The 27,720-nt window shown below is 45.4% G+C and overlaps 1 protein-coding gene across 3 annotated transcripts in view; it reads right to left on the reverse strand.

Annotated features, from left to right (window-relative positions):
• The window catches only part of PRKCE (protein kinase C epsilon), a 604,085-nt gene that overhangs the window by 264,287 nt on the left and 312,078 nt on the right, over window positions 1-27,720 (reverse strand). For all 3 annotated transcript variants that reach the window (XM_059943431.1, XM_059943429.1, XM_059943432.1), the window contains exons 4-7: window positions 19,315-19,474; window positions 17,202-17,236; window positions 15,762-15,847; window positions 12,635-12,764 (exon numbers count right to left, since the gene is read on the reverse strand). In XM_059943431.1, the coding sequence (XP_059799414.1) occupies window positions 12,635-12,764; window positions 15,762-15,847; window positions 17,202-17,236; window positions 19,315-19,474 (411 nt within the window). The remainder of the gene's footprint in view (window positions 1-12,634; window positions 12,765-15,761; window positions 15,848-17,201; window positions 17,237-19,314; window positions 19,475-27,720) is intronic.

Raw genomic sequence — 27,720 nt, forward strand, 5'->3', positions numbered from 1 at the left:
GAAGCAAAGGAAACATTTCCTAACTACTTTTATGAGACCAGCATTACCCTAACACCAAAACCAACAAAGCCATTACAAGAAAAGACAACTGCAGACCAATATCTCTCACAAATATAGATGTAGAAATCCTCAACAAAATACTATCAAATTGAATCCAACAATGTATAAAAAGAAATATATATCATGACAAAGTGTGATTTATCTCAGGTATGCAAGGCTAGTTCAATATTTGAAAATCAGTTAATGTAATCCATCACATCAACAGGCTAAAGAAGAAAAATCACAAAGCCTATCAATCAATGCAAAAAAAAAAAAAAGCATTTGACAAAATCCAACACCCATTCATAATAAAATCTCTCAGCAACAAAGAAATAGAGGGGAACTGCCTTAACTTGATAAAGAACAAAAACCTACAACTAACATCACGCTTAATGGTAAGAAACCAGAAGCTTTCTAGTTCCAAGAACAAGGCACGGATGTCCCCTCTCACCACTCCTTTTCAATATTGCATTGGAAGTACTAGCTAATGCAACAAGACAAGAAAAGGAGGTAAAAGGTATAGTGCTTAGAAAGGAAGAAATAAAACTGTCTTTGTTTGCAGATGACATGATTATCTATGCAGAAAATCTGAAAGAACTGACCAAAAAACTGGAACTAATAAGTGATTATAGCAATGTTGTAGGATACAAGGCTAATATACAAAGCCAATCACTTTCCTATTTATCAATAATGATTAAGTGGAATTTAAAATTAAAAACATGATATCATTTGCATTATCACCTAAAAAATGAAATACTTAGGTATAAATCTAAGAAAATATGTACAAGACTATGAGGAAAACTACAAAACTGATGAAAGAAACAAAAACAGAACTAAATACATGTAAAGATATTCCATGTTCATGGGTAGGAAGTCTCAATGTTGTAAGGAGGACAGTTCTTCTCAGTGTGATCTATAGATTCACTGAAATCTCAATCAAAATCCCAGGAAATTATTTTGTGGAGACTGACAAACTGATTCTAAAGTTCACATGGAGATGCAAAAGACCCAGAATAGCCAACACAATATTGAAGAAGTGTTGGACAACCAACACTACCTGACTTCAAGATTTACTGTAAAGCTATAGTAATCAAGGCAGTGTGTACTGGTGAAAGAATAGACAAACAGATCAATGGCACAGAATAGAGAACCCAGAAATAGACCTCCATAAACATACAACTGATTTTCGACAAAGGAGCAAAGGCAATACAAAGGAGCAAAGATAGTCTTTTCAACAAATGGTGCTGGAACAACTGGACATCCAATGCAAAAAAAAAAAAAAAAAAATGAACCTAGACACAGATTTTACACCCTTCACAAAAATTAACTCTAAATGGGTCATAAACCTAAATATAAAACTCAAAACTATGAAACTCCTAGAAGATAACATAGGAGGAAATCTAGGTGCCCTTGGATATGGCAATGACTTTTTAAATATAACACCAAAGGCATGATTAATGAAGGAAATAATTGATAAGCTGGACTTCATTAAAATTAAAATTTTTTGCTCTGCAAAAGACACTGTCAAGAGAATGAGAAGATAAGCCACAGACTGGGAGAAAATATTTGCACAAGACATATCTGATAAAAGCTTATCCAAAATATGCAAGAACCCTTAAAACACAACAATAAGAAAATGAACAACCCAATTAAAAAATAGGCAAAAGACTTGAGCGGAAACCTCACCAAAGAAGGTATACAGATAGCATACAAGCAAATAAGAAGATGCTCCACATCATATGTCATTAGGGAACTGCAAATTAAAACAAGATACCACTACACACGTTTTAGAATGGTCAAAATCTAAAACACTGACAACACCACATGCTGGTGAGGATATGGAGCAACAGGAATTCTCATTCATTCCTAGTGGGAATGAAAAATGTCTTCCACTTTGGAAGACAGTTTGGTAGTTTCTTACAAAACTAAACATACTCTTAGCTTACAATCCAGCAATCGCACTCCTGGTATTTACCCAAATTAGCTGAAAATGTATGTTTACACAAAAACCAGCACATGGATGTCTACAGCAGTTTTATTCATAATTATGAAAACTTGGAAACCACTAAGATGCCCTTTAGTAGGTGAACGGCTAAATAAACTGTGGTAAATTCATACAATGGAATATTATTCAGCACTAAAAATACATTAGTTATTAACCCATGAAAGATATGGAGGAAACTTATGAACATTACTAAGTGAAAGAAGGCAATCTGAAAAGACTATATATATTGTATGATTCCAACTATATGACTTTCTGGAAAAGCAGAACCACAGAGACAGTAAAAAGATCAGTGATTGCCAGGGATTGGGGGGAGGCAGGGATGAACAGCCAAAGCACAGAGGATTTTTAGGGCAGTGAAACTAACCGTATGATACTATAATGGTGGATACAACACACTGTACATTTGTCCAAACCCACAGTATGTCCTACACCAAGAGGGAACCCTAATGTAAACTGAGGGATAATGATGTATCAATTTAAGTTCACTGATTGTAACAAATGTATCACTCTGGTGGGGACTTGATAGTGAGGGAGGCTGTCCCGTGGCTGGGGATAGGAGGGTATATTGGAAATCTCTGTACTTGCTCCTCAATTTTGCTGTGAACCTAAAACTGCTCTAAAAGTTAAAGTCTATTAAAACACACACACACACACACAGTTTCACGGCCTGGTCCCTGACCTAGAGGGAGGGACAGTGCAGACTCCACTCCCCCTCCTTCCCAACCCAGGCTTGAAGAGTTCAAGTGAATTATGGAGCTGAAGATGCCCACATAACCAAAGGCAGGGGTGTGGGGATGGGGGAGCATGTGCGCTGATGGGAGGGGAGCTTTCTCAGACAATATAAACAAACGAGAAAGCTCCACCACAGCCTGGTCATGGTGCCAAATCCATTAACTGAGTTATTACTAACAATGCCTGAAAATCCTCAGAGCCTCCCAGACTCCAGGCAACAGCACTCAACTCTGAATCCTCTGTCCCACTCCCCTTAGCAACAGCTACCCTTGGACACACAGCCCACCTCACCTGCACCTGCCCACCAACTTCATGCAAGTCGTCTTCTGTCTCTTCTTGAGGTGACAGAAAGGACAAGAATGAAGCAACCAAATGAAGAGAGAATTTCTTAGCAAGGGCAGCTTATCTAGGTGATTTAGTCACTGGTGCCCCCTGGTGTTGTAACGCCAGACCTGTCCATCCTAATGAAACAATTAGCTCAGGTTGGCTGGTCAGCAAGATAGGATCGGTCTTCAGAGACTTTTTCATTTTTTAAAAAATTCTGTTATTTCCCTAGGAGAACTGTGTAGTTGTCCCAATAGGTTAAGTTAAAAAAAAAATCCAATAACATGTCAGTTAAAATGGACCAAATGAAAAAGCAACTTTGAAAGTGCTTTGAAAAGTCTGGAAACAAGAGGGAAAAGTTGGCTGAGGGAGGGGAACTTGACATAATTCAGGCAGCCACAGCGGGGCTCCTGGAAGCTGTAAGGTGACACCCAGAGGCTGCAGATCAGTAAGAGAAAGTGGATGTGCCAGTTGGAATCAAAAGTAAGGGGAAACGTTTGGGGCAGACAAACCAGCCAAATCACCCCTTCTGCACTCCTCTGCCCCATCCCGATTGGTGAGCACCCAGGCCTGGTGGCAAGGCTCCCAACCCCCTCACAGCCTGAGGCTGCCCCTAAGGCTTCCCTTTCCAGGCAGCTTCATATTGTTCATTTTCAACTGTTCCACCTGGATGAAGTGCACTGGGAAGAAACAGAGCTGCCTTGCTGGGGCTCTTCCAAAAGGAGGATCATTATAGTACTACTACCTAGTTTTTCATCACATATTTGTTGAGCTCCTACTCTGTGCTGGGGGGTACTGCAGCAGCAGTGTCATCCTCAGGACAGATGGGGGCTCGAGCACTCTGACCTTCATTTTGGTTTCCGTGTTTCCACCCTTTTCATAGCTGAGATTAAAGCGAGGGTTGCAATGGGGCGAGTCAGGCTGTTGGGGTTTCTCCCAAAGCAAGCGGATGACATTGTCAGAACAATGACAAAGGGAGATGGGCAGGCCTATGTGTCCTGCAGAAATCTCTCTACATGAGGGTTATTTGGCCCTAGAGGGTAAGCCAGGGCAGTGGTTTGATTTCGTAACAGATTACAGTCAGCCATGCCATACTCAGAGGCAGAGCACACACAATTTTGAACAGGAAATTGTGTGCTTGTGCCATGGAGGTTGGCAGGGGCGGGAGAGTGACTGAGGCAGAGTCCTGGGCAGAAGATGAGAACAGGAGGTTAGAGGGGAGCTCCTTGGGGGTCACACTGGGCACCAACTGTCGCCAGATAGAGACTGGGCACTGGAACCACCATTCAAAGCTTTCCAGAAGCAATGACTGGCCAACTGTCTGCTACCTGGCATTCCTCAGACGAAAACTCTGAGTGAGTCTCCCACTGACCTTCCACTCATGATGTGGGGCATTTGTCATGATCCCCAGGCATTGCCAGCTGCTACTGCAAGGATTCAGAATCAACCAAGGAGACTCCTGTGGCATTTCAGTGCTGAGCAGGGAACTGCTTCTTCCTCCCCTGCCCTCTAGGTATAACTCGTTACCTACCTAGAACATCTTCCCTTGCCCTCCTTTCCAGGTCCTTCTCCTCCCTCAAGGTGTAGCTCAAGCCTCATCCCCCCCAGAAAGCCTGTCCTGACCAAGTTCCTGTTGGCCTCTCTTGCCCTTGAACTGCTCACACGTATTTCTGATTCACTGCTTGAATTATTGTCTATATTTAACTTATGTTTTAATGCCCAAGTAGAGGGCAAGTTTCTAGAAAACTAAAGTAATGTTTTATCTCCAAGTTCTCCCTGATGCCTTGCACAAACCAGGATGCCATGCTTTTCAGTGTATTCTAACTCTGTGGAAATTAGTTAACACATAGGCAGCAAAAATGACCAGACCCCAGCAGATAACAGGTAACTGAAATCCTAAAGTCACTACATAGGCATTTTCTGATCATGCAAAATTAAACGTCAAGGCACAAGAAGGTGAAGCAGTCAGTGAACATGACTTATGTAAAAACAAACAAGCAACTAACAGACGAAAAGTGTCCTTATGTAATTCCCTCCTTATGTGGTTCAACCACAAAAGATAGGGCTTGAAGTTACTACAGGACTTCTACGAGCATTTCTTCATAATTATTCATACAAATGCATGAAGATGCATATATGAGGATGTCTGCAGCAGCATTAAATGGTGAGGACACAGAAACAAGTAAATGTCCATCAAGAAGGTAAGCTTTAAATAATGTATGGAATGGCCCATGATGTGGAGTATTAAGCAGCCAGTAAAAAGAATGATGTAACCTTATATACGCTGACTTGTAGGAAAAGCAAATTACAGAACAATGCATATAGCATTTAATTAACAAACATTTGTTGAATGCTAATGTGTCCAGCACTGTTCTAGATGCTGGGGAAACAGGAGAGAACCAAACAGACCAAAAAAACCTCTGCCCTCATGGACCTTATATTCTGATTAGAAGAGAAAGAAATAAACATAAAATATAGGTAATTTAAGTTATTAGAAGGTGACAATTGTTGTAAAGACAAAAAAAAAAAAAGCAGAGGAAGGTGAAGGAAGTTAAGAGATGGGAGCTTCAGTTTTTAAAAGGGTAGACCTCCCAGAGAAGGTGATCATATTTCTGTGTGTGTGTGTGTATGGTGGGAAGCGGGGTGGGTGGCTTCTAAGTTGGCTTATAATAAATCTCCACCTTCTGGTATCTGACCCTTCACACCATTCCCTCCCATTAAATGGGGGGCTGGACGTAGTGATTCTCTTTTAACGAACAGAAAATGTCAAAAGTGATGGGATGTCATTTTTGAGATTAGGTTACAAAACAGTATGGCTTCTGTTTTGGGCATCCCCTCTTGCTTTCTTGTTTGCTTGCTCTGAAGGAAACCAGCTTCCATGCTGTAAGTTGCCCTGTGGAGAGGCCCATGTGGCAAAGAACTGATGTCTCTAGCCAACAGCAACATGAGTGAGCTTGGAAGGGATTCTCTTCCAGTTGAACCTTCAGATGAGACCAAAGCCCCACCTGTCAGCTTGATGCAAACTCATGCGAAAACCTAAGTCAGAAGCACTCAACTAAGCTGCATTCAGATTTTTAACCCAGAGAAACTCTGAGGTAATAAATATTGGTTGTTTTAAGCCACTAGGTTTTGGCATAATTTGTTATGCACCAATAGATGCCTATTACAGTGTATATAAGTATTCATGCAACAAATGCACACAGAAAGGCTTGAAAGGATCCATAGCAAATTGTTAGTAGCAGTTAAGGCTGGGGATGGACGTGGAAAAAGAACACAAAGGACTTTAATATTTTTTATACATATGCTTAAGACTTAAGTCTTGCTTGAATCTTTTCTAGTGAGAATTATTTATGTATTATTTGTGGCTTTGTTTGTTTGTTTGTCTTTTGGCCATGCTGTGTGGCATGAGGGATCTTAGTTCCCTGAGCAGGGATTGAACCCATGGCCCCTGCCATGGAAGCGTGGAGTCTTAACCACCGGACTGCCAGGGAAGTCCTTGTGTTTTTTTTTTTTTAATTCTAAAAATACAAATAAAAGTTGAAGATATGACAAGGAACCTAGTTGTCAAAAAATAATAGTGAAGGGCTGATATTTTCAAAAATGATGAGAATAAAAATCCTTTCTCATGTCTCTAATGTTTTTTAAATATCCATAAAGGAAGGAAGGGAGGGAGGGAGAGAGAAGACCTTTCCTTCCTCCTATCTTTATGGCTCTTACAGCCACTCCACGAGGTATATACAGCTAAGATCACTCTGTTTTCATTATAATTCTCAGAAAGCAGGTGGGCAGTTGGGGTTAAAAGCAAGTCCAGGGTCACCTGGCCAGTGGGGCCTGCCTGCAATTGCCCAGCCAGGCAGTGACAGAACCAGGACAGACCAGTTCCCTGGACTCCTAATCTGGGATCTTCACTGGCCACAGCTCTCTGCCTAAGGGGTTTGCCCCAAACAAGATGGCCTGTTCTTCATTACCCGCGGGAAAGTGACACTCTGCCCCTTAGCCCACAAAAGCAGGCTCGGATCACAACTGTTACTAGGATAGGATCTGAGAGAGAGTCAGGAAGCCAGGAAGGAGATTCTTCAGGAATTTCCAGGCCAGAACTTTCCCAGCTGTACCTATCCTCCACCTCGGTACAGAGCTGCAGTCAGAGGGGACAGGACGGAGCAGGGAGCCCACCGCAGATGTGGACGGGAAAACCAGGGCTGCCGCAGGGCCCTGCAGGGCACACCGTAAATTGTGTAAAGAGGTCTGGCTTTCTGTTAAATTGCCCCTCGGTGCCTGATGACTTCAGGGCAGCTGTGCTGGAGACATGAGTGTGAGCTCATGGGCAGAAGAGAAGTGGGCGGTGAACCACAGGACAGGTGAGAACCCCACATCTTCTTTAGAGAAGGAAACAAAAATCATAAGGTATTGGGAGTCTTTACCTCCACAGGGAAATAACTCCATGAGTTAAGGGAAAAACAAAACACAGGTGCAAAAGGACCCTAGGGGGTTCACTGTGCAGGTGGTCAGGTTGGGGAAGCAGCACAGTTCAAATAAAGAGAAGAACAAAAAGGGTTCAAATGCCTCAGTGACGCTAATATTTGAATGTTTGAAGCTAATTTCTGGACTAATAGTGGCTGAGGGCTCAGACAGACCCTCAGCGAGCCTGGAGAGAGACACAGAGACGGTGACAGCACTCAAATCATAAGACAAAAGACAGGAGGGAATTCCCTGGTAGTCCAGTAGTTAGGACTCCGTGCTTTCACTGCCGAGGGCGCAGGTTCAATCCCTGGTCGGGGAACTAAGATCCCGCAAGCCACGTGGCACAGCTAAAAACAAAAACAAAACAAACAAACAAAAAAGGACAGGGATGAAATATTTTGCCTTATCACTTAGTGCTGGTGTTTTTCTGCCCTGATTAAGGACTCAGTTACTGAAAACAGCCCATGAGCATCCTCCAAGCATCTGTCCCCTCTGGGCCGTGGGAGGGAGGTGGCAGCCCAGAGAACAGAGGTGTGTCCCACGGGCCCCTTGTTGTATCCCCTTGTGCACATTGTTCTTCATTCTCCACCGGTAAAACGGGAGTAATTATGTTCCCTCTCCCTGGCTGACAGAGAGACGATCCCTGAAAGAGTATATGCACCACACTTGAACCCATGTGGCTCAGGCAATTTTAGGCTGAAGGGAGAGTGACCAGGACAGTCTCATGGATCCTTCCCTATAGACCCAGGCTTGAGAGAAACTGGTTTCACTAAAAATACCTAAACCGATTATCGCCAGGAGCGGGACGGGAAACAAAGCTGAAGCCAAAGACCAGCAGGCCAAGTGGCTGGTGTCCCACCACGACCAGGGGATAGGGGCTCCAGCCCAGGAGGCCAAGCCAGCCTGATCCAGCAGAGGTGAGGATCTGACGGAGTCTCCCCGAGCCGGAGAGGGTGTGGAGCACGGGTCAGATTCAGGGCAGGAGCCCGCTGCCTGGGTTTAACTCTAGCTCCATGGAGACTTGCTCTGGGACCCTGGGCAGGTAACTAAGCCTTGATTTCCTTTTCTTAGTAATCATAGGAGCGGAACCAGGCTTAGACCCAGACACGAGGGGCCCCTGCCCTGGCCCTTCCTGGCCTCTTCTGGTCATCAACCTCTCCACAGGGTAAGGGGCCTGCAGGGGCAGAAAGACTTGAGGTTGAAAAAGGATCAAAAGCAAGAAGCACAGGGTATTGGGGGGGGGGCGGGGCAGGCAGTGAAACCACTCTGTATATGTGTCATCATACATTTGTCAAAACCCATAGAGTATCCGACACCAAGAGTGAAATTAATGTAAATTATGGACATTGGGTGATTATGATGTGTCAATGTAAGTTCAGCGACTGTAAGAAATGTATCACTCTGGTGGAGATGTTGATGGTGGCGGAGGCTCAGTGTATGTGGGGTCAGGGGGTATATGGGAAATCTCTGTACCTTCAGTTCAGTTCTGCTGTGAATCCAAAACTACTCTAAAAATAATAAAGTCTATTAATTGAGAGAGAGAGAAAGGAACAGCAAGAGTAGGAAAGGAGCAAGGAGGAAGTGGCCAAGTCATGGTGGCAGACGAAAAGGACAGGGAAGATCTGTGAACTTTTGCTGGGGGCCCTAAATTCTGAACAGCCTTTACCCTCTTGTCTCTGTGTGGCCTGACCCCCTCACGTTCCCCTTGGCTCCAGTGAACAGGAATCCTTGCTCTAGGCAGCCTCGTTCACCCCATCCTTTACTTGAGCAGGCTTGAGAGTGTTTCCTGCCAAAACAGAGCTGAATACACTGTCCCTGGGTGGGCCCTGCCTTCTCCCGGGGTCATCCAGGGACCCACAGCCCTAGTTGCTGCGTCTGGGCATCTGGGCTGCTTTCTTAAGATATCAATATTTATGATATGACGAATCTTCATTTAGATTCTCCAGATAGATTAATAATTAATAGATTTACTAAAAACCAGACATGGCTTCATCAGAGTCCCATCCAAAGCAGGCACTCTGCTTCCCAGCAACCCCACTCAACTTTCCAAAAATGCAGCACTCCTCTGAAAACATTTGAGATTCCTGCTGCATTTTTTTCTTTCTCTTCCTTTGTTTTAATGTCACGTAATGGCAAAAAGGATTTCGGGTAGGCCCTGTTTCTTTCAGGTCATGTGCTAGAATTCTAGAAAGGGAAATGTGAATGTCTGGGAAGCTCACACAGGACACGAGATGTGTCAGCAGCCAGCACTTCCTCCTGTCCTGGGGCAGGTCGTCCTCACTTCCCGCGACAGCTGTTTCCAACCCTGCTCACGCCTTCTACACCACCCCCACTTCTCACCTCAACTTTGAACAGGATCTCCTGTTTCAGAAATAAGGGCACTTATTTTTATTTGCAATGCCCTCAAAAGATTCAGAACTTAAATGATCACTCTGCCCAATCACCTCCTCCTGGACTGCCTTCCCCAACATAGGACATATCTGTACCCTGGCCTGGCCTTGAGGCTTTCCCTCCACTGGGAGAAGGGGTATCCATCTCTCTGTCCCTGTTCTGTCAATGGTCCCCTGTCTCTCCTGGCTCACCATTTCCACTGTCTTTTTCCTGATTATATAAAATAAGCTGAAAATACTTCACCCTCCATTCTCACTTCAGCCTCTGCACTTGGGCATCCATCCCCACTGCCCCACCAAGACAGCTCCTGCTGAGGGCACTAGTGACCTCCTTGTTGTTAAATCCAACCCCATGTTCGAATTTTTTTTTTTAATTTTTATTGAAGCATAATTGACCTACAACACTATGTTAGTTCCAGTGAATACTGAATAGTGATTCAATATTTCTATACATTACAAAATGAGCACCACAATAAGTCTAGTTACCATCTGTCACCATACACGGATACTACAGTATTCTTGAGTCTATGCCCCATGTTGTACATTTCATCCTTGTGACTGACTCACTTATTTTGTAACTGGAAGTTTTTACCTCAATCTCCCTTACCTATTTCACTCATCCCCCCCCCCCCAACCCCGCCATCAACCACCTGTTTGTTCTCTGTATCTATGTTTCTGTTTTGTTTGTTCATTTGATGTTTTATAGATTCCACATATAAGTGAAATCATACAGCGCTTGTTTTTCTCTGACTCATTTAACTTAGCATAATACCCTCTAGGTCTATCCATGTTGTTGCAAATGGCAAGATTTAATTAATTTTAATGGCGGAGTACTATTCCATTGTGTGTGTGTGTGTGTGTGTGTGTGTGTGTGTATACACACCACCTCTTCTTTATCCATTCATCTATCAATGGACACTTAGGTTGCTTCCATATCTTGGCTATTGTAAATAATGCTGCAATGAACACAGGGGTGCATGTATCTTTTCAAATTAGTGTTTCTATTTTCTTCAGGAAAATACCCAGAAGTGGAATTGCTGGATCATATGGTAGTTCTATTTTCCCATGTTCTACTTCTTACTTTAAATAACTTCTTGGAACCATTTGGCACTATCCATCATTTCCTTCTTTAAATTTTTAAAAAAATACTCTCTACTTTCTTGGCTTCCATGAGGCCATTCCTTGCTACTTTTCCTCCTACCTCTGAGGTCTTTCCCTCCCAGTTCCTTTGTACGCTCATCCTAGGATGCTGGTAACCCACCGCACCCCCCAGATTCCCAAGTTGTTTTCTTCTTTCTTCACACTCAAGGTACTTATCCTGGGGATGACATCTACTTTATAGGTTTAACTACTACTTAGACATTGACAAATCCCAAATCTAAATGCTCAGTCTAGACTTCTCCTCTGAGTTTTGATGAGAATGTCCAACAGTCAGACAACTCCATGTAAACTTCCCACAGGCACCTCAAAGTTAACATGCCCCCAACTCAACTGCACCATCACTGCCTCCAGCCCTGCCCTCCCTCACGTGCTCCCTGTCTCAGCGAGTAGTGTCGCCATCCTCCCAGTTGGATCTCGTCACTACAGCCAATAAATCACTCCTCGATACCTCTTAAGTTCGTTTCCTTCTCTATTCCCACTACAGCCAGTTCCTTATTTCCAGTCCTCATAATTTCTCATTGGGATCCCTTCAATGACCAATTGGTTCATGGCTTCAGCTTTCTTTCTTACACTGTACCTCTTTCTCCAATTTTTCCACAATAGGTATTTATCAATAATACATTCACTAATAATAAAATAGTGTTTTTATAACATAAAATAATTTCATAAAATTTAATATGTTTTTCATTTTTAAATTAAATTTAAAATTTAAAATAATAAAACACTGTTTTTAAATAATGTCCATGAGACATTCCTGCCCAATAGTTCGTGGTTGTCCAACTCTGTGAGCAGGTTGGGACCAGCTTGTGAAACTGGACACTCTATCCAGGCCCCCAGGGTATGTCCCCACCTCCCCATATTACATGCCATTACCTGTGTCACTCAGCACACTCATTTGAGCAGAAATCAATTCACAGGCAGGACAGCAGGAAACAGAGGAAGAAACTCAAGACTTAGAAGTCAAGGTTCAAACCCTACTTCTGCTCACAAGCTACATGACATGATCAAATTACTTAGTCTCCGAGCCTGTTTCCTCAGGGGGGCCATGGGCATAATATAACATCTATCACAGGCCTACAAAGGATCAATAAGATGTGACAGTGCTTTAGCAGTGTTCCTTCCAAGAGTAAGCTCTGAACCACAGATGGTGACAGAAAAATCTCTATGACTTATTTCAGGGCCTAACTCCAAAAACTTTTCTTCCCTTCTACTCTAATGTATTTTTTCCTTAAATTTCTTCTGCACTTCCATAGACTCATCTTGTCTCCCCAGCTTGTTCACTATCTTAAAAGATGGAGCCGTGCCTTCCTTCTTCTGGTTCCCTCTACAGAGTCCCTTGAATGGCCTCTGCACAGAGACTGCTTAACAAATGCTCGGAGTTACTAATAAGGGCTTAGCGAGGGCTTGGGCTCAGTCCTCTGGCCAGGCCTGGAACGCACTCTCAAGGCTACGAAAAGATTCTTTAAGAGGAGGGACATCGGGGCGCAGGTGCGGGGGGAGGAGGCCAGGACCAGCGCCTTACCTTTGCACTGCAAACCCTGCCGCAAGAGGCCCCAGAGCAAGGAGCCGCAGTGGTCGCAGAAGGTGGGAACCTTGTAGTTGTGGATCCCGAACTTGTGGGGCATGTTGACACTGAACCGCTGGGAGCCCACCTGCAGGGACGGCAAAACACAGGGTCACCGCTAAGCTCCTTGCTCTGAAAGCTGCCCTGGGAAGGAGGTGAAGAGAACCTCCCTGCTGGGACCCTTATCCCACTCTCTCTGCTGCTCTGCTGGACTCTGCTCCCCCATCAGTCCCCTCTGGGACTCCAGACCTCCAACTCCCATGGCACACAGCACTCAACCTGTACCTCACATTTTGACCTTAAAGAATTGTCATTATGTGCTTTTAATGCTGCTTGAGCACCAAAGCCTAGCCAGGCAGAGTCTTTTTGCAGCTTGATGGTGGATGTGGGATTCTGTGAACACCCAAGAACCCAGCACAGCCGTGGAAACTGTAGGTCATCAGTTAGGACAAACAACCATCACGATGGAGATGGCTAACACGGAGTGGTGACCACTAAGGGCGCTAAGGCGTCGGTGCTGACCACGGGCCAGGCACCACCAGCTCAGTTAAACCTCACCAGCACCCTATGGGGTAGGCACGAGTTTACAAATGAGGAAATTAAGGAACAGGGAGATTAAGAGATGTGCCTGCAGGCGGCTGCGTGGCAGAGCCAGGATTTGAGGCCGTGGGTCTGAATTCAGGGCCCAGGCTTTTTAACCACTATGCTGCCACTTATTATTTAAAAGGAGTGAAGAGAAGGTGGCAAGACGGAAGGGCAGAGGATGGGGGAGAGGAGTCCAGGCATCTGATCTGCAGGCCTGGGTCTGCCACCAGCCCCCTGTGAGGTCTCAGGAAAGTTTCCTGACTTCTCGGGGCTTTGGATTCCTTATCTGGCAAATAAGGATGGCGCCCCCCAACCCACCTAATATGACAGGATTGTGGGGTCCATGAGACGCTGGGGGTGGAAGAGGTGGGAAACATTAACTGAAGCAAGAGGTCAGCAGGGGTCTCCCTCTGCCCTCTAAGAGATGCTCTCCACCTACCGATACATCTCTGGTGGAGCAGCCACACGAACAAAATCTGCCCCTCTCAGGACAGCAGGGCACCATCACCTGAGAGCCCCTGGGCTCGGGAGAGCATCACTCTTGCTACTCCAGGCATTAGGGACAGCACACAGCAGAGGAGCTGTCCTTGGCTCACTGCTGCCCGGTGAGTGAAAAGCCCTCACGGCGAGGTGAGAGCTGGGCACTGACGTGAACGTGAACACAAACTCCGAGGTATGTGCACACACACCCTCAGGGTCACTCAGCCTCATAACAACCTCCTTATCACCCGGCAGCAAGGAGTGGCTCATCCTGCCGCTGCACCAGCATCTTACTGAGCCCTGCTTGAGGTGCATCAGCCGTCTACTACGCACTTACCCCAGTACCAGCATCCCAGATTTACTGAAAACAATCGTGCCCACCCCTCCGTAGATCTGTAGCATACATAGGTGTGCCTATTTGTGAATATAAATAAACCTGTAGAGGTTCGCACTTGATAAGATTTACGAGATTTTTTTTTTTTTTAAACTTACTGAGACTTATGAGATCCTTGAAAGCAGGAATCATGTATTCCTCTTTATTTCATTGGGACATGGAACAATTATCTGGCATACAGGAAGTGCTCAATAAACACTCAATAAAATGTCCATAAGAAGGAAGACAGACAGACAGCAAGCTAATCATCTTTTTCTTTCATTTACTTAAACTAATGAGGGTAACAACATACTTCGGGTTATGATCCTAAACCAGGAGCCAGGAGACCCGGGTGACCGTGACTTGCAATTTCTACCCTGTCAGTAGAACCTCTGTAAATAATTTCGGTGCTTTGTACTGTCTGCCCTCCAGGGACACGGGACACTCAATCTAAGCCTCGTCCCTTCCTGATTTCCAGAGATGGCGTGAAATCAAAAGGAGATAAAAGATGGAAAATGCTTTGGATGTTGAGATGTCACTTGGTTGAATTATTCTTAAGAAGCAGGTAGAAGATCTCTATAAGCAACTCCTTTTAAAAGCCAAAGTATAAACCCATTTGATTATAAACCCAGTTGATTATAAATCCACCCAAGGCCTCTCTGACTCCCAAATCTAATGGCCTATGATTATACAGTATTTATTTATTTCACCGAGAATTAAAATCATGTCTTTGAAATCAATTGTCATGAACACAGATAACTTCTCTACTTAGATTCACACCTGTCATCTTCCCCAAAAGGTTTTTACATCTGTTAGTGGAACCACTCTTCTCCTAATCACTCAGTTAGGAGAAACCTGGCTTCAAGTCGAATTTTCTCTCTTCCTTACCCGTAACAACTTCTCTAACAGTCAATCTAACACTAGTTTCTAAGATTAAGAGAACATAGTGGTCAAGGGCTCAGACTCCGGAACTGACTAGCTGGATTTGAACGTGGCTTTTTCACATACTGGGCTGTGAGGTTTGGGGCAAGTTAATTTGACCTCTCTATGCTCCTATTCTCTCTGTTGGAAAGTGAAGGTAATAACAACATGGATCTCGTTAAGGTTGTTACGGCTTTAAATAATATACGATAAAGTGCTTAAATCAGGGCACGGCAAGTACCCAATGAATGTCAGCTATTATTGTTATTATTGTGGTTCTTTCAGGCTCCTAAGTGTTTCTTAGATTTGCTAATCCCACTCCATTCCCCCATCACCTCATAAAGATAAGGTTCCTGCTTGCGTGTTGTGTCTCTTACTATTTATGAACCATGTGGATCCCTTGACATGTCAGTGAGCCCCTTCACTGTTCCGATGAGATAATGACATAAAATAACTCGCATTTTCCTTGTGGGCTTTCATTTGGGGATCACACAGCTCTTGGCATCCTATTCACACACCTAAACCCGACTCTGAGCCGCACTCATTCCGTAGGCTGTACCTCATATCGGAAGACTGTGGACAACTCCCTTCATTTTTGATCAACACAATAAAGACAGCAGCGGGACCTCAAAGAGATAAGGTTTCTCTTGGGGACCACAGAGGAGGCAGTGGAAGGTGGGGATGGCGGTGAAGAAAGCCCAGAATTTCAATGTTATAAATATTTACCTCGTCGGGAGTTTCCTGTTTCTTTAATCCAGCGCACTTCGTAATTATGAGCTCATGGCATCGCTTGTGGACCACGCAAGTGCAAACTGCAAAGAGCAAAACACGAGAGGGCTGAGCGACAAGTAGGGGAAGAAAGGTTCCAACCTGAGATTCATTCGATTAGGTCTCTGCAGAGGAGGGAGGGGAGCCGCGCCCTTCTGTCTCTGTAGCCGAGTCTTAATGTAATGCCCTACCTGAAGCCCTTTATGCAGTCATTTCAAAGCACTCTGCCATCAGAGCCATTAGGGTTTCCTAAATGCTCTGGAGAAGAATGGACCATTTATATCCAAAGGACATCAGCAGTTTTCTCTAGTTCCAGGAGTATCAATCAATTTTCTTGTTTCTCTATGCCAAGGTCAGGGAACAATGGCCCAGCCGTGAAGCACTGTCTACCCAGGGAACTGCTGCTCTGAATGTGCTCCATTCAGGGTCCCACCAGGGTTGGCTGGGGTGACAGGCAGGCCGGCCAGCCGGCAGCAGGCAAATGGATGTTTTGTGGCACAGAAGTGCTCAAGCTTCTTGATCTGGTTGTGCCCTTCTGTGCCAAAGAAAAAATTTCATTTAATGTAATACTTCCCCAAGAAGTGGCCTATAGCTCTGTCTTTAGTGTCATGGGCCAGTTTGGGCAGCAGGTGGCTGTAAGTAACCTAAGAAGTGTCACGTGTGTAACTGCGTACATGCTACCCCCAAGACACAGCCATGTCCCACAGAAGCTACCCCAGTCCCCCAGGGGTGAGACCCAAGCCAACCAGTGGCTGGGCGAGGAGACGGGATGGTCTCCCAGCTCCAACCACAGAGAAACCTCAACATGACCTCATCACATACCCACCATCCAGTTCTGGACAACTTAACCTTACATCTGTAGTCAGTTAACTGGGGAAAAAAACCAAACCCTCCCATACTTTCAAGTGACTGTTAAATGTTTAAGAGCTAATGACGGCACTGAAGAGACAAAAAAGAGAACCAGCAAGGACCATTAGTGATACTGAATAAAACAAGCATGCGAGGGAGCTTCTTCAGGGAGTGGGAGAGTGAGGGAGCTGACAGAACACACAGAACCCGGCTCAGGACACAGGCGGCCTCTAATGGGCATCTTACTGAAGTTTTACATTTCACGGGGAAAGAAGAAGGTGCACCAGAAAGGCTACAAAACAAGGCTGAGACTCCTGGGACACCTGCAGATGGTGGTCCCGCACATCTGCTCCCACACAGTTATGGGGGAGAGATGGCCAGGCAGGGACAAAGGAAAATCAGGGACTTGCTTTGTGGGGAGGGAGCGTAAGCATGCCCAGCGTACAGAGCTCTGGATGTCATCCAACCCAGCACCCGCCTCCCACGAGCAGTGGTGATCTGGATCGACCTGTGGGCCCCAAGGATTTACTTCATACAATAACTTCTTACCTTGACATTGGTATCCCTGCTTTCCTATGACACCCCTGAAAAGAAGAATACGGCCCTTTAAGAAAATGAATTTCAGTAGGTCAAAAGCCACGCAAAGCCACCCCAGTGCCATCATTCTAGTCGCTGCCCACAATGCATCAGGCACACTGGAGTCCACCAGCAGTGGGGTAGTGATCTCACCCCCAGTTGCAGGGTGCCTTAAAATGACTCTCTCTGAAGGCCACTGAGGGCAGCCCTAGCTCTTGGAATGGGTGCAAGGTTTGGTCAGTGTCAGGGCTCAGTTTCCTGTACAAACAACCATTCCAGGGGCCCAGCTGTGCTCTGGAAAGCCACGAAGACTCTGCTTGCTTTCCACAGGCCTCGAGTCGTCGAGTGTGTCCTTCTTCGTGGATAATCGTGGAGGAGGGCTGTCGCTGGCAGGCACAGTCCCTGAGCATTCCAGAAGCAGCCAAGGGTTATGGGGCAGTCTGTGGCCAGGACTGGGGGCTCGATCTACCATGTGAAGGTCAACATCAGAGAGTCCTTCCATGGCCAGAGTAGGGTACCCTAGGGCAGGTATAGGGTCAGCCTGGACACAGAACAATCCAACCCGCCTGGCCTGAGCCCTGTCCTCAGGGCACCACCACCAAGTGGTCAGCTCCCTGCAGTGCCCAGCCCAGTGAAAGGAGCCAGAAGTCACTAGGGCTGCAGCTAAGGAAACCTAGAGTTCAGTGGTGCTGGCCACGGGTTAGAGAAGACCTGAGTCTCTAAGACTAAGCTTTCAGAACCTGTTCCCCCTATTCTTGACCAAAATACAGAGATGGAGGTCAGATGGTTGTCAGCCCCAGGAATGAGACATGTCTGCGGGTGGAGTGGGGCATTATTTCTGTTTCAGTCAGGTTGACTTTGCTCTAAGCTGTGTCACCTCAGATGTCCACGCCAACCTCTATGATTAGTTCTAGAACACCATGAGGATGAGATGAGGCTTTCCTGGATACCATGGGAATCCAGGGGGTCCTCAGTGCAATTCGAATGTCCCCCTTCTGGGTTCATGTTGCAGTGTGGCCTTGTTCACTCTCCCCTGCAGGATCCCAGGGTGTTGGCAAACTCCACATCAGTTTCAGAGAGGTTTCCAGGAAGACTGAGCATGAGCTACTAGTCGTGCTCGCCAGGGGTGGAATCAGGCCTCTGACACTTCCTAGCTGGAGGGCCGTAGAGTGGTCTCGTTTCTGAGCCTCAGTACTGTTGTTAGTGGAATGGGGTTCATAATACATAGCCCATAGGATGCTGGGAAGAGTTAATTAGAGATTTCCAGAGCCAAAGAGAGACCCTGGCACATGGTAGGTATTCATCAAAAGTTCCCCGCTTATCCCCAAGGCCAGTGTTCCTTATGTTTCTCCACCTCCCCCAAAGGTCTACTACTTACCTATCTCTGCCTATCAAAATCCTAGTCATCATGAAAGGAGAAATGCCACCTCCTCCAGGAAGCCTTCCCAGGAGCACTCCAGCTCCTCTCTCCCTCCTCTGAAATCTTAGCATCCTATCAGCACCAGTGTTATGACAGTTACTAAGAACTGCTTTGTATTATAAATATTGGCAATCAAATATTTTAAGCTTATTATGGAAAAATTCAAATGTATATTAAAATAGAGAGATGAATATAGTGGACCCTCATGTACCCATCACCCAGCTCCAACAACGATCAATACATGGCCAGCCTTGTTTCATCTCTACCCCTGGCCCCTCACACCCCTCCTTCCAGCTTATTTTTTTCCTGAACAAATCTGAGACATCCTATCATTTCATTTGTAAATAATTCAGCTTGTCTCTCTAAAAGATAAGGATTTTTTTAAAAAAGCAAACCACAATACCATTATTGGTTATAAAATCTTAACTCCTTAAATATGATGTATGATATGATCCTAAGTATAGAGGCACCAGGAACCATAGTTTCTTCTTTCCATCTATCCCCCCAAGCACCACTCAGCCTTCCAGAAAAGTCTTCTGTAGTCAGAAAAAGAAATAAAGCACATCAGCATTTTTTACATAAAGTTTCTAATCTCCTGACCCATTTCCCCCCACCTCTCATCGCCAAGAAAGCATAACTAGAGGTTTCCAGGAAAGAGGGCCTTACCAGATAAAATCCCTGCAGTGGGAACAGTAGGTGGGCTGCCGAAGGTAGGTAGCCATGAACTTGTGGCCGTTGACCTGGTGGACCCTGCGCCTGACAGCCCCCTGCCGCTTCCTGGGCCGCATGCGCTCCCGGAACACGCGTTCTTCATTGTCTTTGGGGGCTGGGGAAGGATAAGAGCACAGGAGAAAACACAGTCTGGATTAGCGTCCCTTGAAATAACCTCCTGCAGGAGAGCTACTGCAGCCTCGGGGATATGGAGGTAGAAGGGGGCGTGGGGGCAGCCTCCACTGGTAGAGGGACTCAGGGGCCTGAGGTGCTTCACCGCTCAGCTCCAGCGAGCAAGCACCATGTGACGGGAAGGCCCAGACTGTGCACTTTGCCATGACAGCTGCACTCAGCATCCATCCCAACCCCGATCCTGCCCCAGGTGTGGCCGCTCCACTCCTCCCCACACCAGCTACAAGTTGCAAGGGTGCAGGGTCAGAAGGCTCAGGGTTCAAATCTCACTGAAACTTCTGAGCAGCGTGACCTTGGACTGCTGGTGTTCCTGGCCCAGAGCCTCTGCGGGCACTGTCCTTTGTCAGTGGGGATAACACCAACGGGCGTGGCCTGGAGTCAGTGGTGTGACTTCCCTCCACGCCCAGCTGCCTAATAAACCTGACTTTTCTTCCTTCTCCCTCTTACCTAGACTAGGACAATAAAGAGCCTTTCCCCAAAGGTTAAAAGGAGAGGGAAATAAAACACTGTGAAAGCACACAGTTTCCAGATGGCTCAAGAACCACCACCATGGGCTTGAAGACCCTACTGGAGACAAAAAGAGCTTCCTCATTCCTTCCTTCCCTCCCCTTGGAAGACTGTCCCAAACCTAAGAACACCCTGCAAAGGGACAACAAAAATAATCATATTGTTATGGACTGAATGTTTGTGCCACCCCTGCCCTCCCCTCCCCATTCATATGTTAAAGCCCTGAACCCCAATGCGATAGCATTTGGAGGGGGTGCCTTTGGGGGGTAATTAGGTTTAGATGCAGGCATGAGGGTGGGGCCCCCATGATGGGGTTAATACCATTATAAGAAAAGGAAAAGTGGGACTTCCCTGGTGGTCCAGTGGGTAATACTCCACGCTCCCAATGCAGGGGTCCCAGTTCGATCTCTGGTCAGGGAACTAGATCCTGCATGTATGCCACAACTAAGAGTCCGCATGCCGCAACTAAGAGTCCACATGCCGCAACTAAGACCCGGCGCAGCCAAAATAAATAATAAATAAATAAATAAATAAATAAATAAATAAATATTTAAAAAGGAAAAGACCTGAGCTGGCTCACTCTCTGCCATGTGAGGACACAGTGAGAAGGTGGCCGTCAACCAGCCAGGAAGAGAGTCCTCACCAGAACCCAACCATGCTGGCATCTTGATCTCGGACTTCCAGCCTCCAGAACTGTGAGAAATAAATATCTGCTATCTAAGCCTCCCAGTCTATGGTATTTTGTTACGGCAGCCTGAGGAGACTAAGACAGTGATGATAACGGCTAATGTTTGTTGAGGGCTTACACTCCGGCAGGTGCTATGCGAAATGCATGACACGTGTCATCACAACAACTCCACCTGAGGGGTACTGCTATTACCCCCCTTTTGCAGGTGTGCAAGCTGAGGAATGAAGAGTTCAAGTAACCTGTTTCTGTTAATACAGCTGTCTAGTGTTGAAGCCCAGATTCTAACCCAGAGAGGGAGACGTCAAGGTCCCACCGGCCACATGCTGCTCTGAGGGACAGCCCACTCTCCCTACAGTAAGTCCCCAGAGCTCTCACGGGGTGGCTCTCGTTAAGGAAGAGCTGAGCTGCCTGTGGCTTTCCCGAGGGCAGAGGATGCAGGCTGTGGGTCTCCTACCAAGCTCCTGTCACTCTCAAGTATGCCCTGGAAGGTCACCTGCATGGCACAACTGAAAATGCACTGGGAAGGCTCCGTGCCCCCCAAATCCCCCCTGCACCAGCCAGTGCCCAACACTCCAGCGTAACAGCGTCAGTCCTCAGGGGAACAAGCTTTGCTCCTCCTGGACCTCTTTGACAATAAGGTTCCCTGCAGCGGAGGTCATGTGTGTGAGCCAAACATCTGTTTAATCCAAGGGCATCTTGTCAATCCAGAGAGGGTAGGGGTGGAGAGAAAATCAAACTGGAGGAGGAAAAAGGCAAGAACAACGGGGAACAAACGCCTAGCGAGTGCTTTTAGAGGGACGCAGCCTGCAAGCAAACAGGCAGGGCCGTCGACTGGAGGCTGCCCTCTGCGCTCCCAGGCTGCATCCTCAGCACTGACCCCGATGACCCAGATGGGGGTCTGCCTGTGGACCTCCTGCTTCGCAGCCCCCACCCTGCCTGGGTTTCCTTTTTAACCGGTGCTTATTGTTTCAAAAAGTCTCTGACACCGACTACCTCTGGGTATAGAAAGCCCACCACCTCCTACTTGGCCACAACCTAGGGGGTGAGACCCAGCTGAGCAAATTCTCACAGGAAGATCCCAGTTCTAACTAGAGACATCTACACACACACACACACACACACACACACACACGCACACGCACACACGCATGCAAAAATATGACAATCATCACTCAACTGTACAATTAGAGGTGACTTTCTCCTTCATACTTTTCAGTATATTTAGACTATTCTATTTTTATAAGCTGGAAAAAATGTGGTATTTTAAAAAAACAAATCTTTTCAATAGCCCTTACTTGCTACAAACCTGATCTACAAAAATCCAAACCCCAAAACTCAGCCCTGGGCAGCTCAGGCCAGGGGATGGGGATTCTCTTTGTACAAGGCACCCTTCAAATTCTTTCAAAGAAGGATTCACCACGGAATATGTGCCAACAGTAAGCCCTAATGTGTTTAAGATGCAATTTGATTTACGAATCTCTCAGATTTGTGAGTCATTTTAATCCTGGAAATTGTGTTTTCAGTTAAAATGGTGATGAGTTCAATCTAGTCTTCTCAAGGGAGTGCTGCTATAACGGGGGTTATAGGGCTCCCTGAGGGCCTTATTTCTCAACCTTTTAGAGAAATGACTGCAGCAACCAAACTGAACATTCTAAACTGTGTTTACACTGATTTAATAGATAAATGCAGCAACCAATTAATTTAATTCCATTTACTTTTGAAGACCTCTTGGTGGGGTGCACTGACACCGGGGGAGAAGCTGCTTCAAGCCTGCAGAGGGTGGGGGCTGGGGGAGTCTTGGGCGCAGGGTAGATAGAGAGCCAAGGACAGCTCCTGCTAAGGTGGGGTCTCTCTGATCTAACTTCCCCAAAGGGTTCCGTTACCCTGCCCCAAAGCATATGCGCACTGCCTTTTAAAAGTCAGATTCTGCATCCAAGATGTGGGGAGACAAAAGGCTACAGGAGAGGAAGAACACAGGTAAACTTCATGCTCCAAGGAGGCCTGCACACAAAGCTGCAGGAGAAAGGGGGTGGGGCCCCTGGCTGATGAAAACACCCCCATTCCACACACCTCTGCACAGGGGGGCCATGAGGTTCCGCAGCCCCAGAGAACCTCCCTGCTGGGCCTGGAGTCACTGCTAGCAATGGATGCCTTCAGCATTTTCCACTGATGTGAAGGGTCTCTATTAAAATGCAGCTTCCACGGGGAAGGGAGTAACGCACTGTGTGTGTGTGCAGGCACACTCACGCGTGGGTAAGAGAGTGCATGGTGCAGGGGTAAAAGATTTATAAATACATATATATATTTGTGTGTATAGTATCAATTAACATATATATCAAATACATCATGCATAATTTATATACTAGATACTTACATATAATATAGCATAATATATTAATATATGTACGTCATTAACATAATATCATTACGATATATTATATTATGACATTATTATAATTATATTAATTACAATATATTATTGCATAATATGAAATACATGACAGACAGATGCATAGTTTTGCCGAACCATTTGAAGCAACACTTCACCCCTAAATACATCAGCCTTTATCTCCTAAGAACAAAGACATTCTCCTACATAATCACAGTATCAAAGTCAAGAAATTTAACATTGACATAACTATCCAATATACAGTTCATATTCAAATCTCCCTGATTGTCCCCAAAATGTCCTTTATCGTTGCTGTTGTTTTTAAAAGTTTAATCCAGGAGCTAATTAGAGTTCATGCATGGCATCTGTTGCCATGTCTCTTTAATCTCCTAATCTAGAACAATTTTCTTGACATTTTTCCTTTTTATGATACATTTATGAAAAATATAGGATATTGTCTTATGGAACATTCTACAACTTGGATTTGTTTGTTCCCTTTTGATTAGTTTCCAACTCAATGGCAAGCATACCATAGAGATCTACGTATCAACAAATCCAAATATATTCATCAAGGGACTTCCCTGGTGGCACAGTGATGAAGAATCCGCCTGCCAACGCGGGGGACACGGGTTTGATTCCTGGTCCGGGAAGGTCCCACATGCCGCAGAGCAACTAAGCCCATGCGCCACAACTACTGAGCCTGCACTTGAGAGCCTGCGAGCCACAACTACTGAAAGCCCACGTGCCTAGAGCCCATGCTCCACAATAAGAGAAGCCACCGCAATGAGAAGCCTGCGCACCGCAATGAAGAGTAGCCCCCGCTCACCATAACTAGAGAAAGCCTGCGCGCAGCAACGAAGACCCAACGCAGCCAAAAAATAAATAAATAAAATGAAAAAAATGTATTAAAAAACACAAAAAAACAAATATATTCATCAAGATCTTTATCTATAGATAAATGTGTAAATGACATGAACATAAAATTTATAGGAGGAGAAATATAAAATATTCACTCTTACTAGGAGTTCTTAAAATGCAAAGCAGAGCAGTCTAGACATACCACTGACATACCGTTTAATGTCTAATAAAGAAACAAATTTGTTTTAAAATGGTATTATCAGCTATTTGGAAGGCTGCTGTGAAACTGATTTATTCATTCACTGCTAGAGGCAATGTCACATAATATTTTCAGAAGCAATATTACAGTACATAGCAAACATCACAAACAGATTCATAACCTCTGATTAAGCTTTAATTCCTAAGGAATTGCCAAGTCAATAATTAAACAGAAACTAAAAGCTATACACTTATAACTTATAGATGTTCCCCATGGCATGTCTAATCGGCCATCAAATAGAAATAACTTGATTGTCTCACATTAGGAGAATGGTCTAATGAATTATATTACATCTATAGCAATTTAAAAACGGTAGGGAAAGACTATGTAGGAACATAGGGAAACAGAAGGCACAGAAACACAACCCTACGTAAAACACATTTGCAGGTTGAAGGTAACATGAAAGTAAGAATTATGTTACACGAGGATGATGGGATTATGTATTTGTATATTTGAAAAAATGTTCTCTAATGCTCTTTAATGACTTTTAAAAGCAGTTCTTTCTGCCTAAAGCATTAGGTAATGGAAGGGTCCCTCGTCTTGCAGGAGTGGGGGGCTGCATGGCATGAGTGAGGAGGAAAGGGCACCAGATGTTGGCATGGACATCAGGAGAGACAATATACATTTTATCGGCTTCCCCAATTGCCTGTGGTTCTGAACTGAGTGAAGAGTCACCCCAACTGCCCCTACATCTGTGACTTGCTCTGAAGGATGCTCTTTGCCGTCACTGGATGCACTCAGTCACACCCACCTGGGGCAACGTTTCATTTGCCACAGCCCATGAGGCAAAACCAATGCTGGCTTTCCTCCCAGATGGCCCTTCCTGCCCTACACAGATCCTTTGTTTTATGCCTGCATCTACCACACAGTAGAAGGGGTGACTCAAGTCAGGGAGAGGCCAACACAAAGTTGGATAACTCTTGTGAAACTTTCTGTGGAAATGAAGATCTTGGCCGGTCAGATACAATGACAAGAACTCACAAAGGCATAAAGCTAAGCAGACACCCTATGAAGCAGCTGTGAGATCCTCAGCAATTCCAATCTCTAACAACATTCCAGGAATGTTTTCTGCTTGGTTTGATTTGCCTATAAGCTCAAACTCCTAGGGGCTTCTACACCAATAGTTATCTTACAGCCCCAGTGCTCAAAAGAATCTATGACAGGTTGCAGGCAAGTGGCAGGAGAAGCACAAAGAACCCACACCTCGCAGTTATTGTTCTGTTGATCAGTCTCAGCTGGCCTCTTTTCCTTGGGCTGAGACTTCTCAGTCTAGACCAGAGGGACACTCACAGACACAGGGAGAGGCAGCCCCTGGCACCAAACCCTATGCCACCTCTTCTGGCCAGTCTGATTACTGAAGGTCTCACTGCTTCATCATCACCTCCCTCACCTCATCTCATGTCCTCCTGCACAAAAAGAGGGCTGAGCTGACAGGAATGAACACAATCCCCCACACAAGGTCATGGGCACCCTTAACCTCAGTGCTCTTGGAATGCCTTACAGTTAAAGAATATCCAGCAGGGAATTTCTAATAGGCTAACGCTGACGAACTCCCAGATGCCAGAACTTCCTCCCCGGGTATGTGTAACAAGGACTGCCAAACCCAAGGATCAAGCTTGCCCAAGACCCTTGACCTGGGAGCCTGGACCAGTCAGAAGGACCAATATGCATGACCGGCCACCTCTGGGCACCAGTGTCATTCCTCACTGCAGGAAGGTCACCTACTCTTGATGTTCAGGGCACACAGGGGTCTTTTCCACAAGCAAGTATGTCATGGGTGGTCTTCTTTATTTTTTCTGACCTCCCTCTTTTGACCTTCTCTTTCTACCAGTATGGTTAAAATAGGTGCTGGGAGACTGGACAAATTTTGCCTTTGCCCCAAACTTGCTTTATGTCCTAGAACAAGTCATTTAACCTCTTTGGGCTTCTGTTCTCTTATCCATCAAGAAGAGCTAGTGCAATGGCTCTGCCTAAACACCAAGCTGGCACATTCTCTCCCCCAGGTGCCAACACGGCACCTCCTTACTGAGAGGGAGTGAAACTGCCTCATCCCCTGCCCAGCAAAACCTACCCCTGCTGGGGTCCGGCTGCCTCCAGATGGTCCACCCCTGCCGCTGTGAATAACAGAGAGAGTCGTCATGGCCTTCCCCAACCCCATCCATCAGAGGCTCTGGAGAAGCAGACTCCATCTCCAGACTTGGAGAACTCTCGGGAAGACTGGGCTGGGCAAGGAGCACTGACTCAGCTCTAGGACAAAAGCAGTAAGAAATGTGACTAGTTCGAGAAAAGGCTGGGAACGTCCTCGGACGGCTCGTCTTGGAACCCAAGCAAAGAGTGAATACAGTCTTCAAGGCAGGTTGTTTCACAACACAAAGAAAACAACTCAACCATCCCGGTATTTTTGTCTAAATAACTGTCAAATCTTGGGTAATTCTGAAGCTGAAAAATAACAGCTAGCATGTATGGGCATGTGCTAAGCACCATTCTAAGCATCTTACATCTATGAGGTATTATTCTATATACGAGGTACTGTTACACATCTATGAGGTACTATTACAGATACATGAGATATTATTACATATACATGAGGTATTATTACATATGAAAGCAACTTACACACACCCTCCAATATCATGAGGTGGTATTCTTCTTGACTTACAAATGAAGAAACCAAGGCCCCAAGACGTTAATAACTGATTTGTTCAAGGTCACACAGCTAACAGTGAATGTCAGTTCAGGAATTCTCACCCCGGCCCGTCCATCCACACCTCCCAAGGATGGCGGAATAGCCTAGATCCCTGGTACCCAACTGTGTGTATGGAAGTCTCTTCCCGGCTGCTGCCCACCCACCTCTCCACACATTCATCCTGCTCTCATCTAGAGACTTAGAAAAGAAAGCTAAAGGGGACTGATTAATTCATAACACACCCACATAGTAAAATTTAATGCCGTGGATTCAAAAAGCAGATATGCTAAGTCCACCTATAAACAATAAGTAGAAAAAGAAAACCAGGAAACATGTGTATAGTGTATATTTGAATAAAATAAGAAAGAGAGAAGGATAAATACCCTCGAAGAGCATAAGGAGAAATACACATTGAGGCTTTCTGAAGGGTAAAAAACTGTACATCCTGAAACATGTTTATTATGTGGATACTGGCTGGAAGGCAGGGCTCTGAGCACAGACTCTTGGCCACAATGGAAGGGCCATAGCCACTCTCTAAATTATTCTTCTCAAATACTTTGGATTCGGTCCTTAATAGATAAGTCTCCACTAACAAAGCAAGGAATTACCATCAAAGTCCAGACAACAGTGATTATGACTGGGGTGTGGGGAGGAGCTCCTGACAGAGACTAAATGGAATTTTTCCCACTCAGTCTCTGAGGAGTTTACTTAATTTTCCCTCTCAGTAAATCTCTGGTTTAACTTTATGGACTTACTGTTAAAAATGCAAGATCACGGAAACA

The sequence above is a fragment of the Balaenoptera ricei genome, chromosome 13, assembly GCF_028023285.1.
Source record: "Balaenoptera ricei isolate mBalRic1 chromosome 13, mBalRic1.hap2, whole genome shotgun sequence".
NCBI lineage: Eukaryota > Metazoa > Chordata > Mammalia > Artiodactyla > Balaenopteridae > Balaenoptera > Balaenoptera ricei.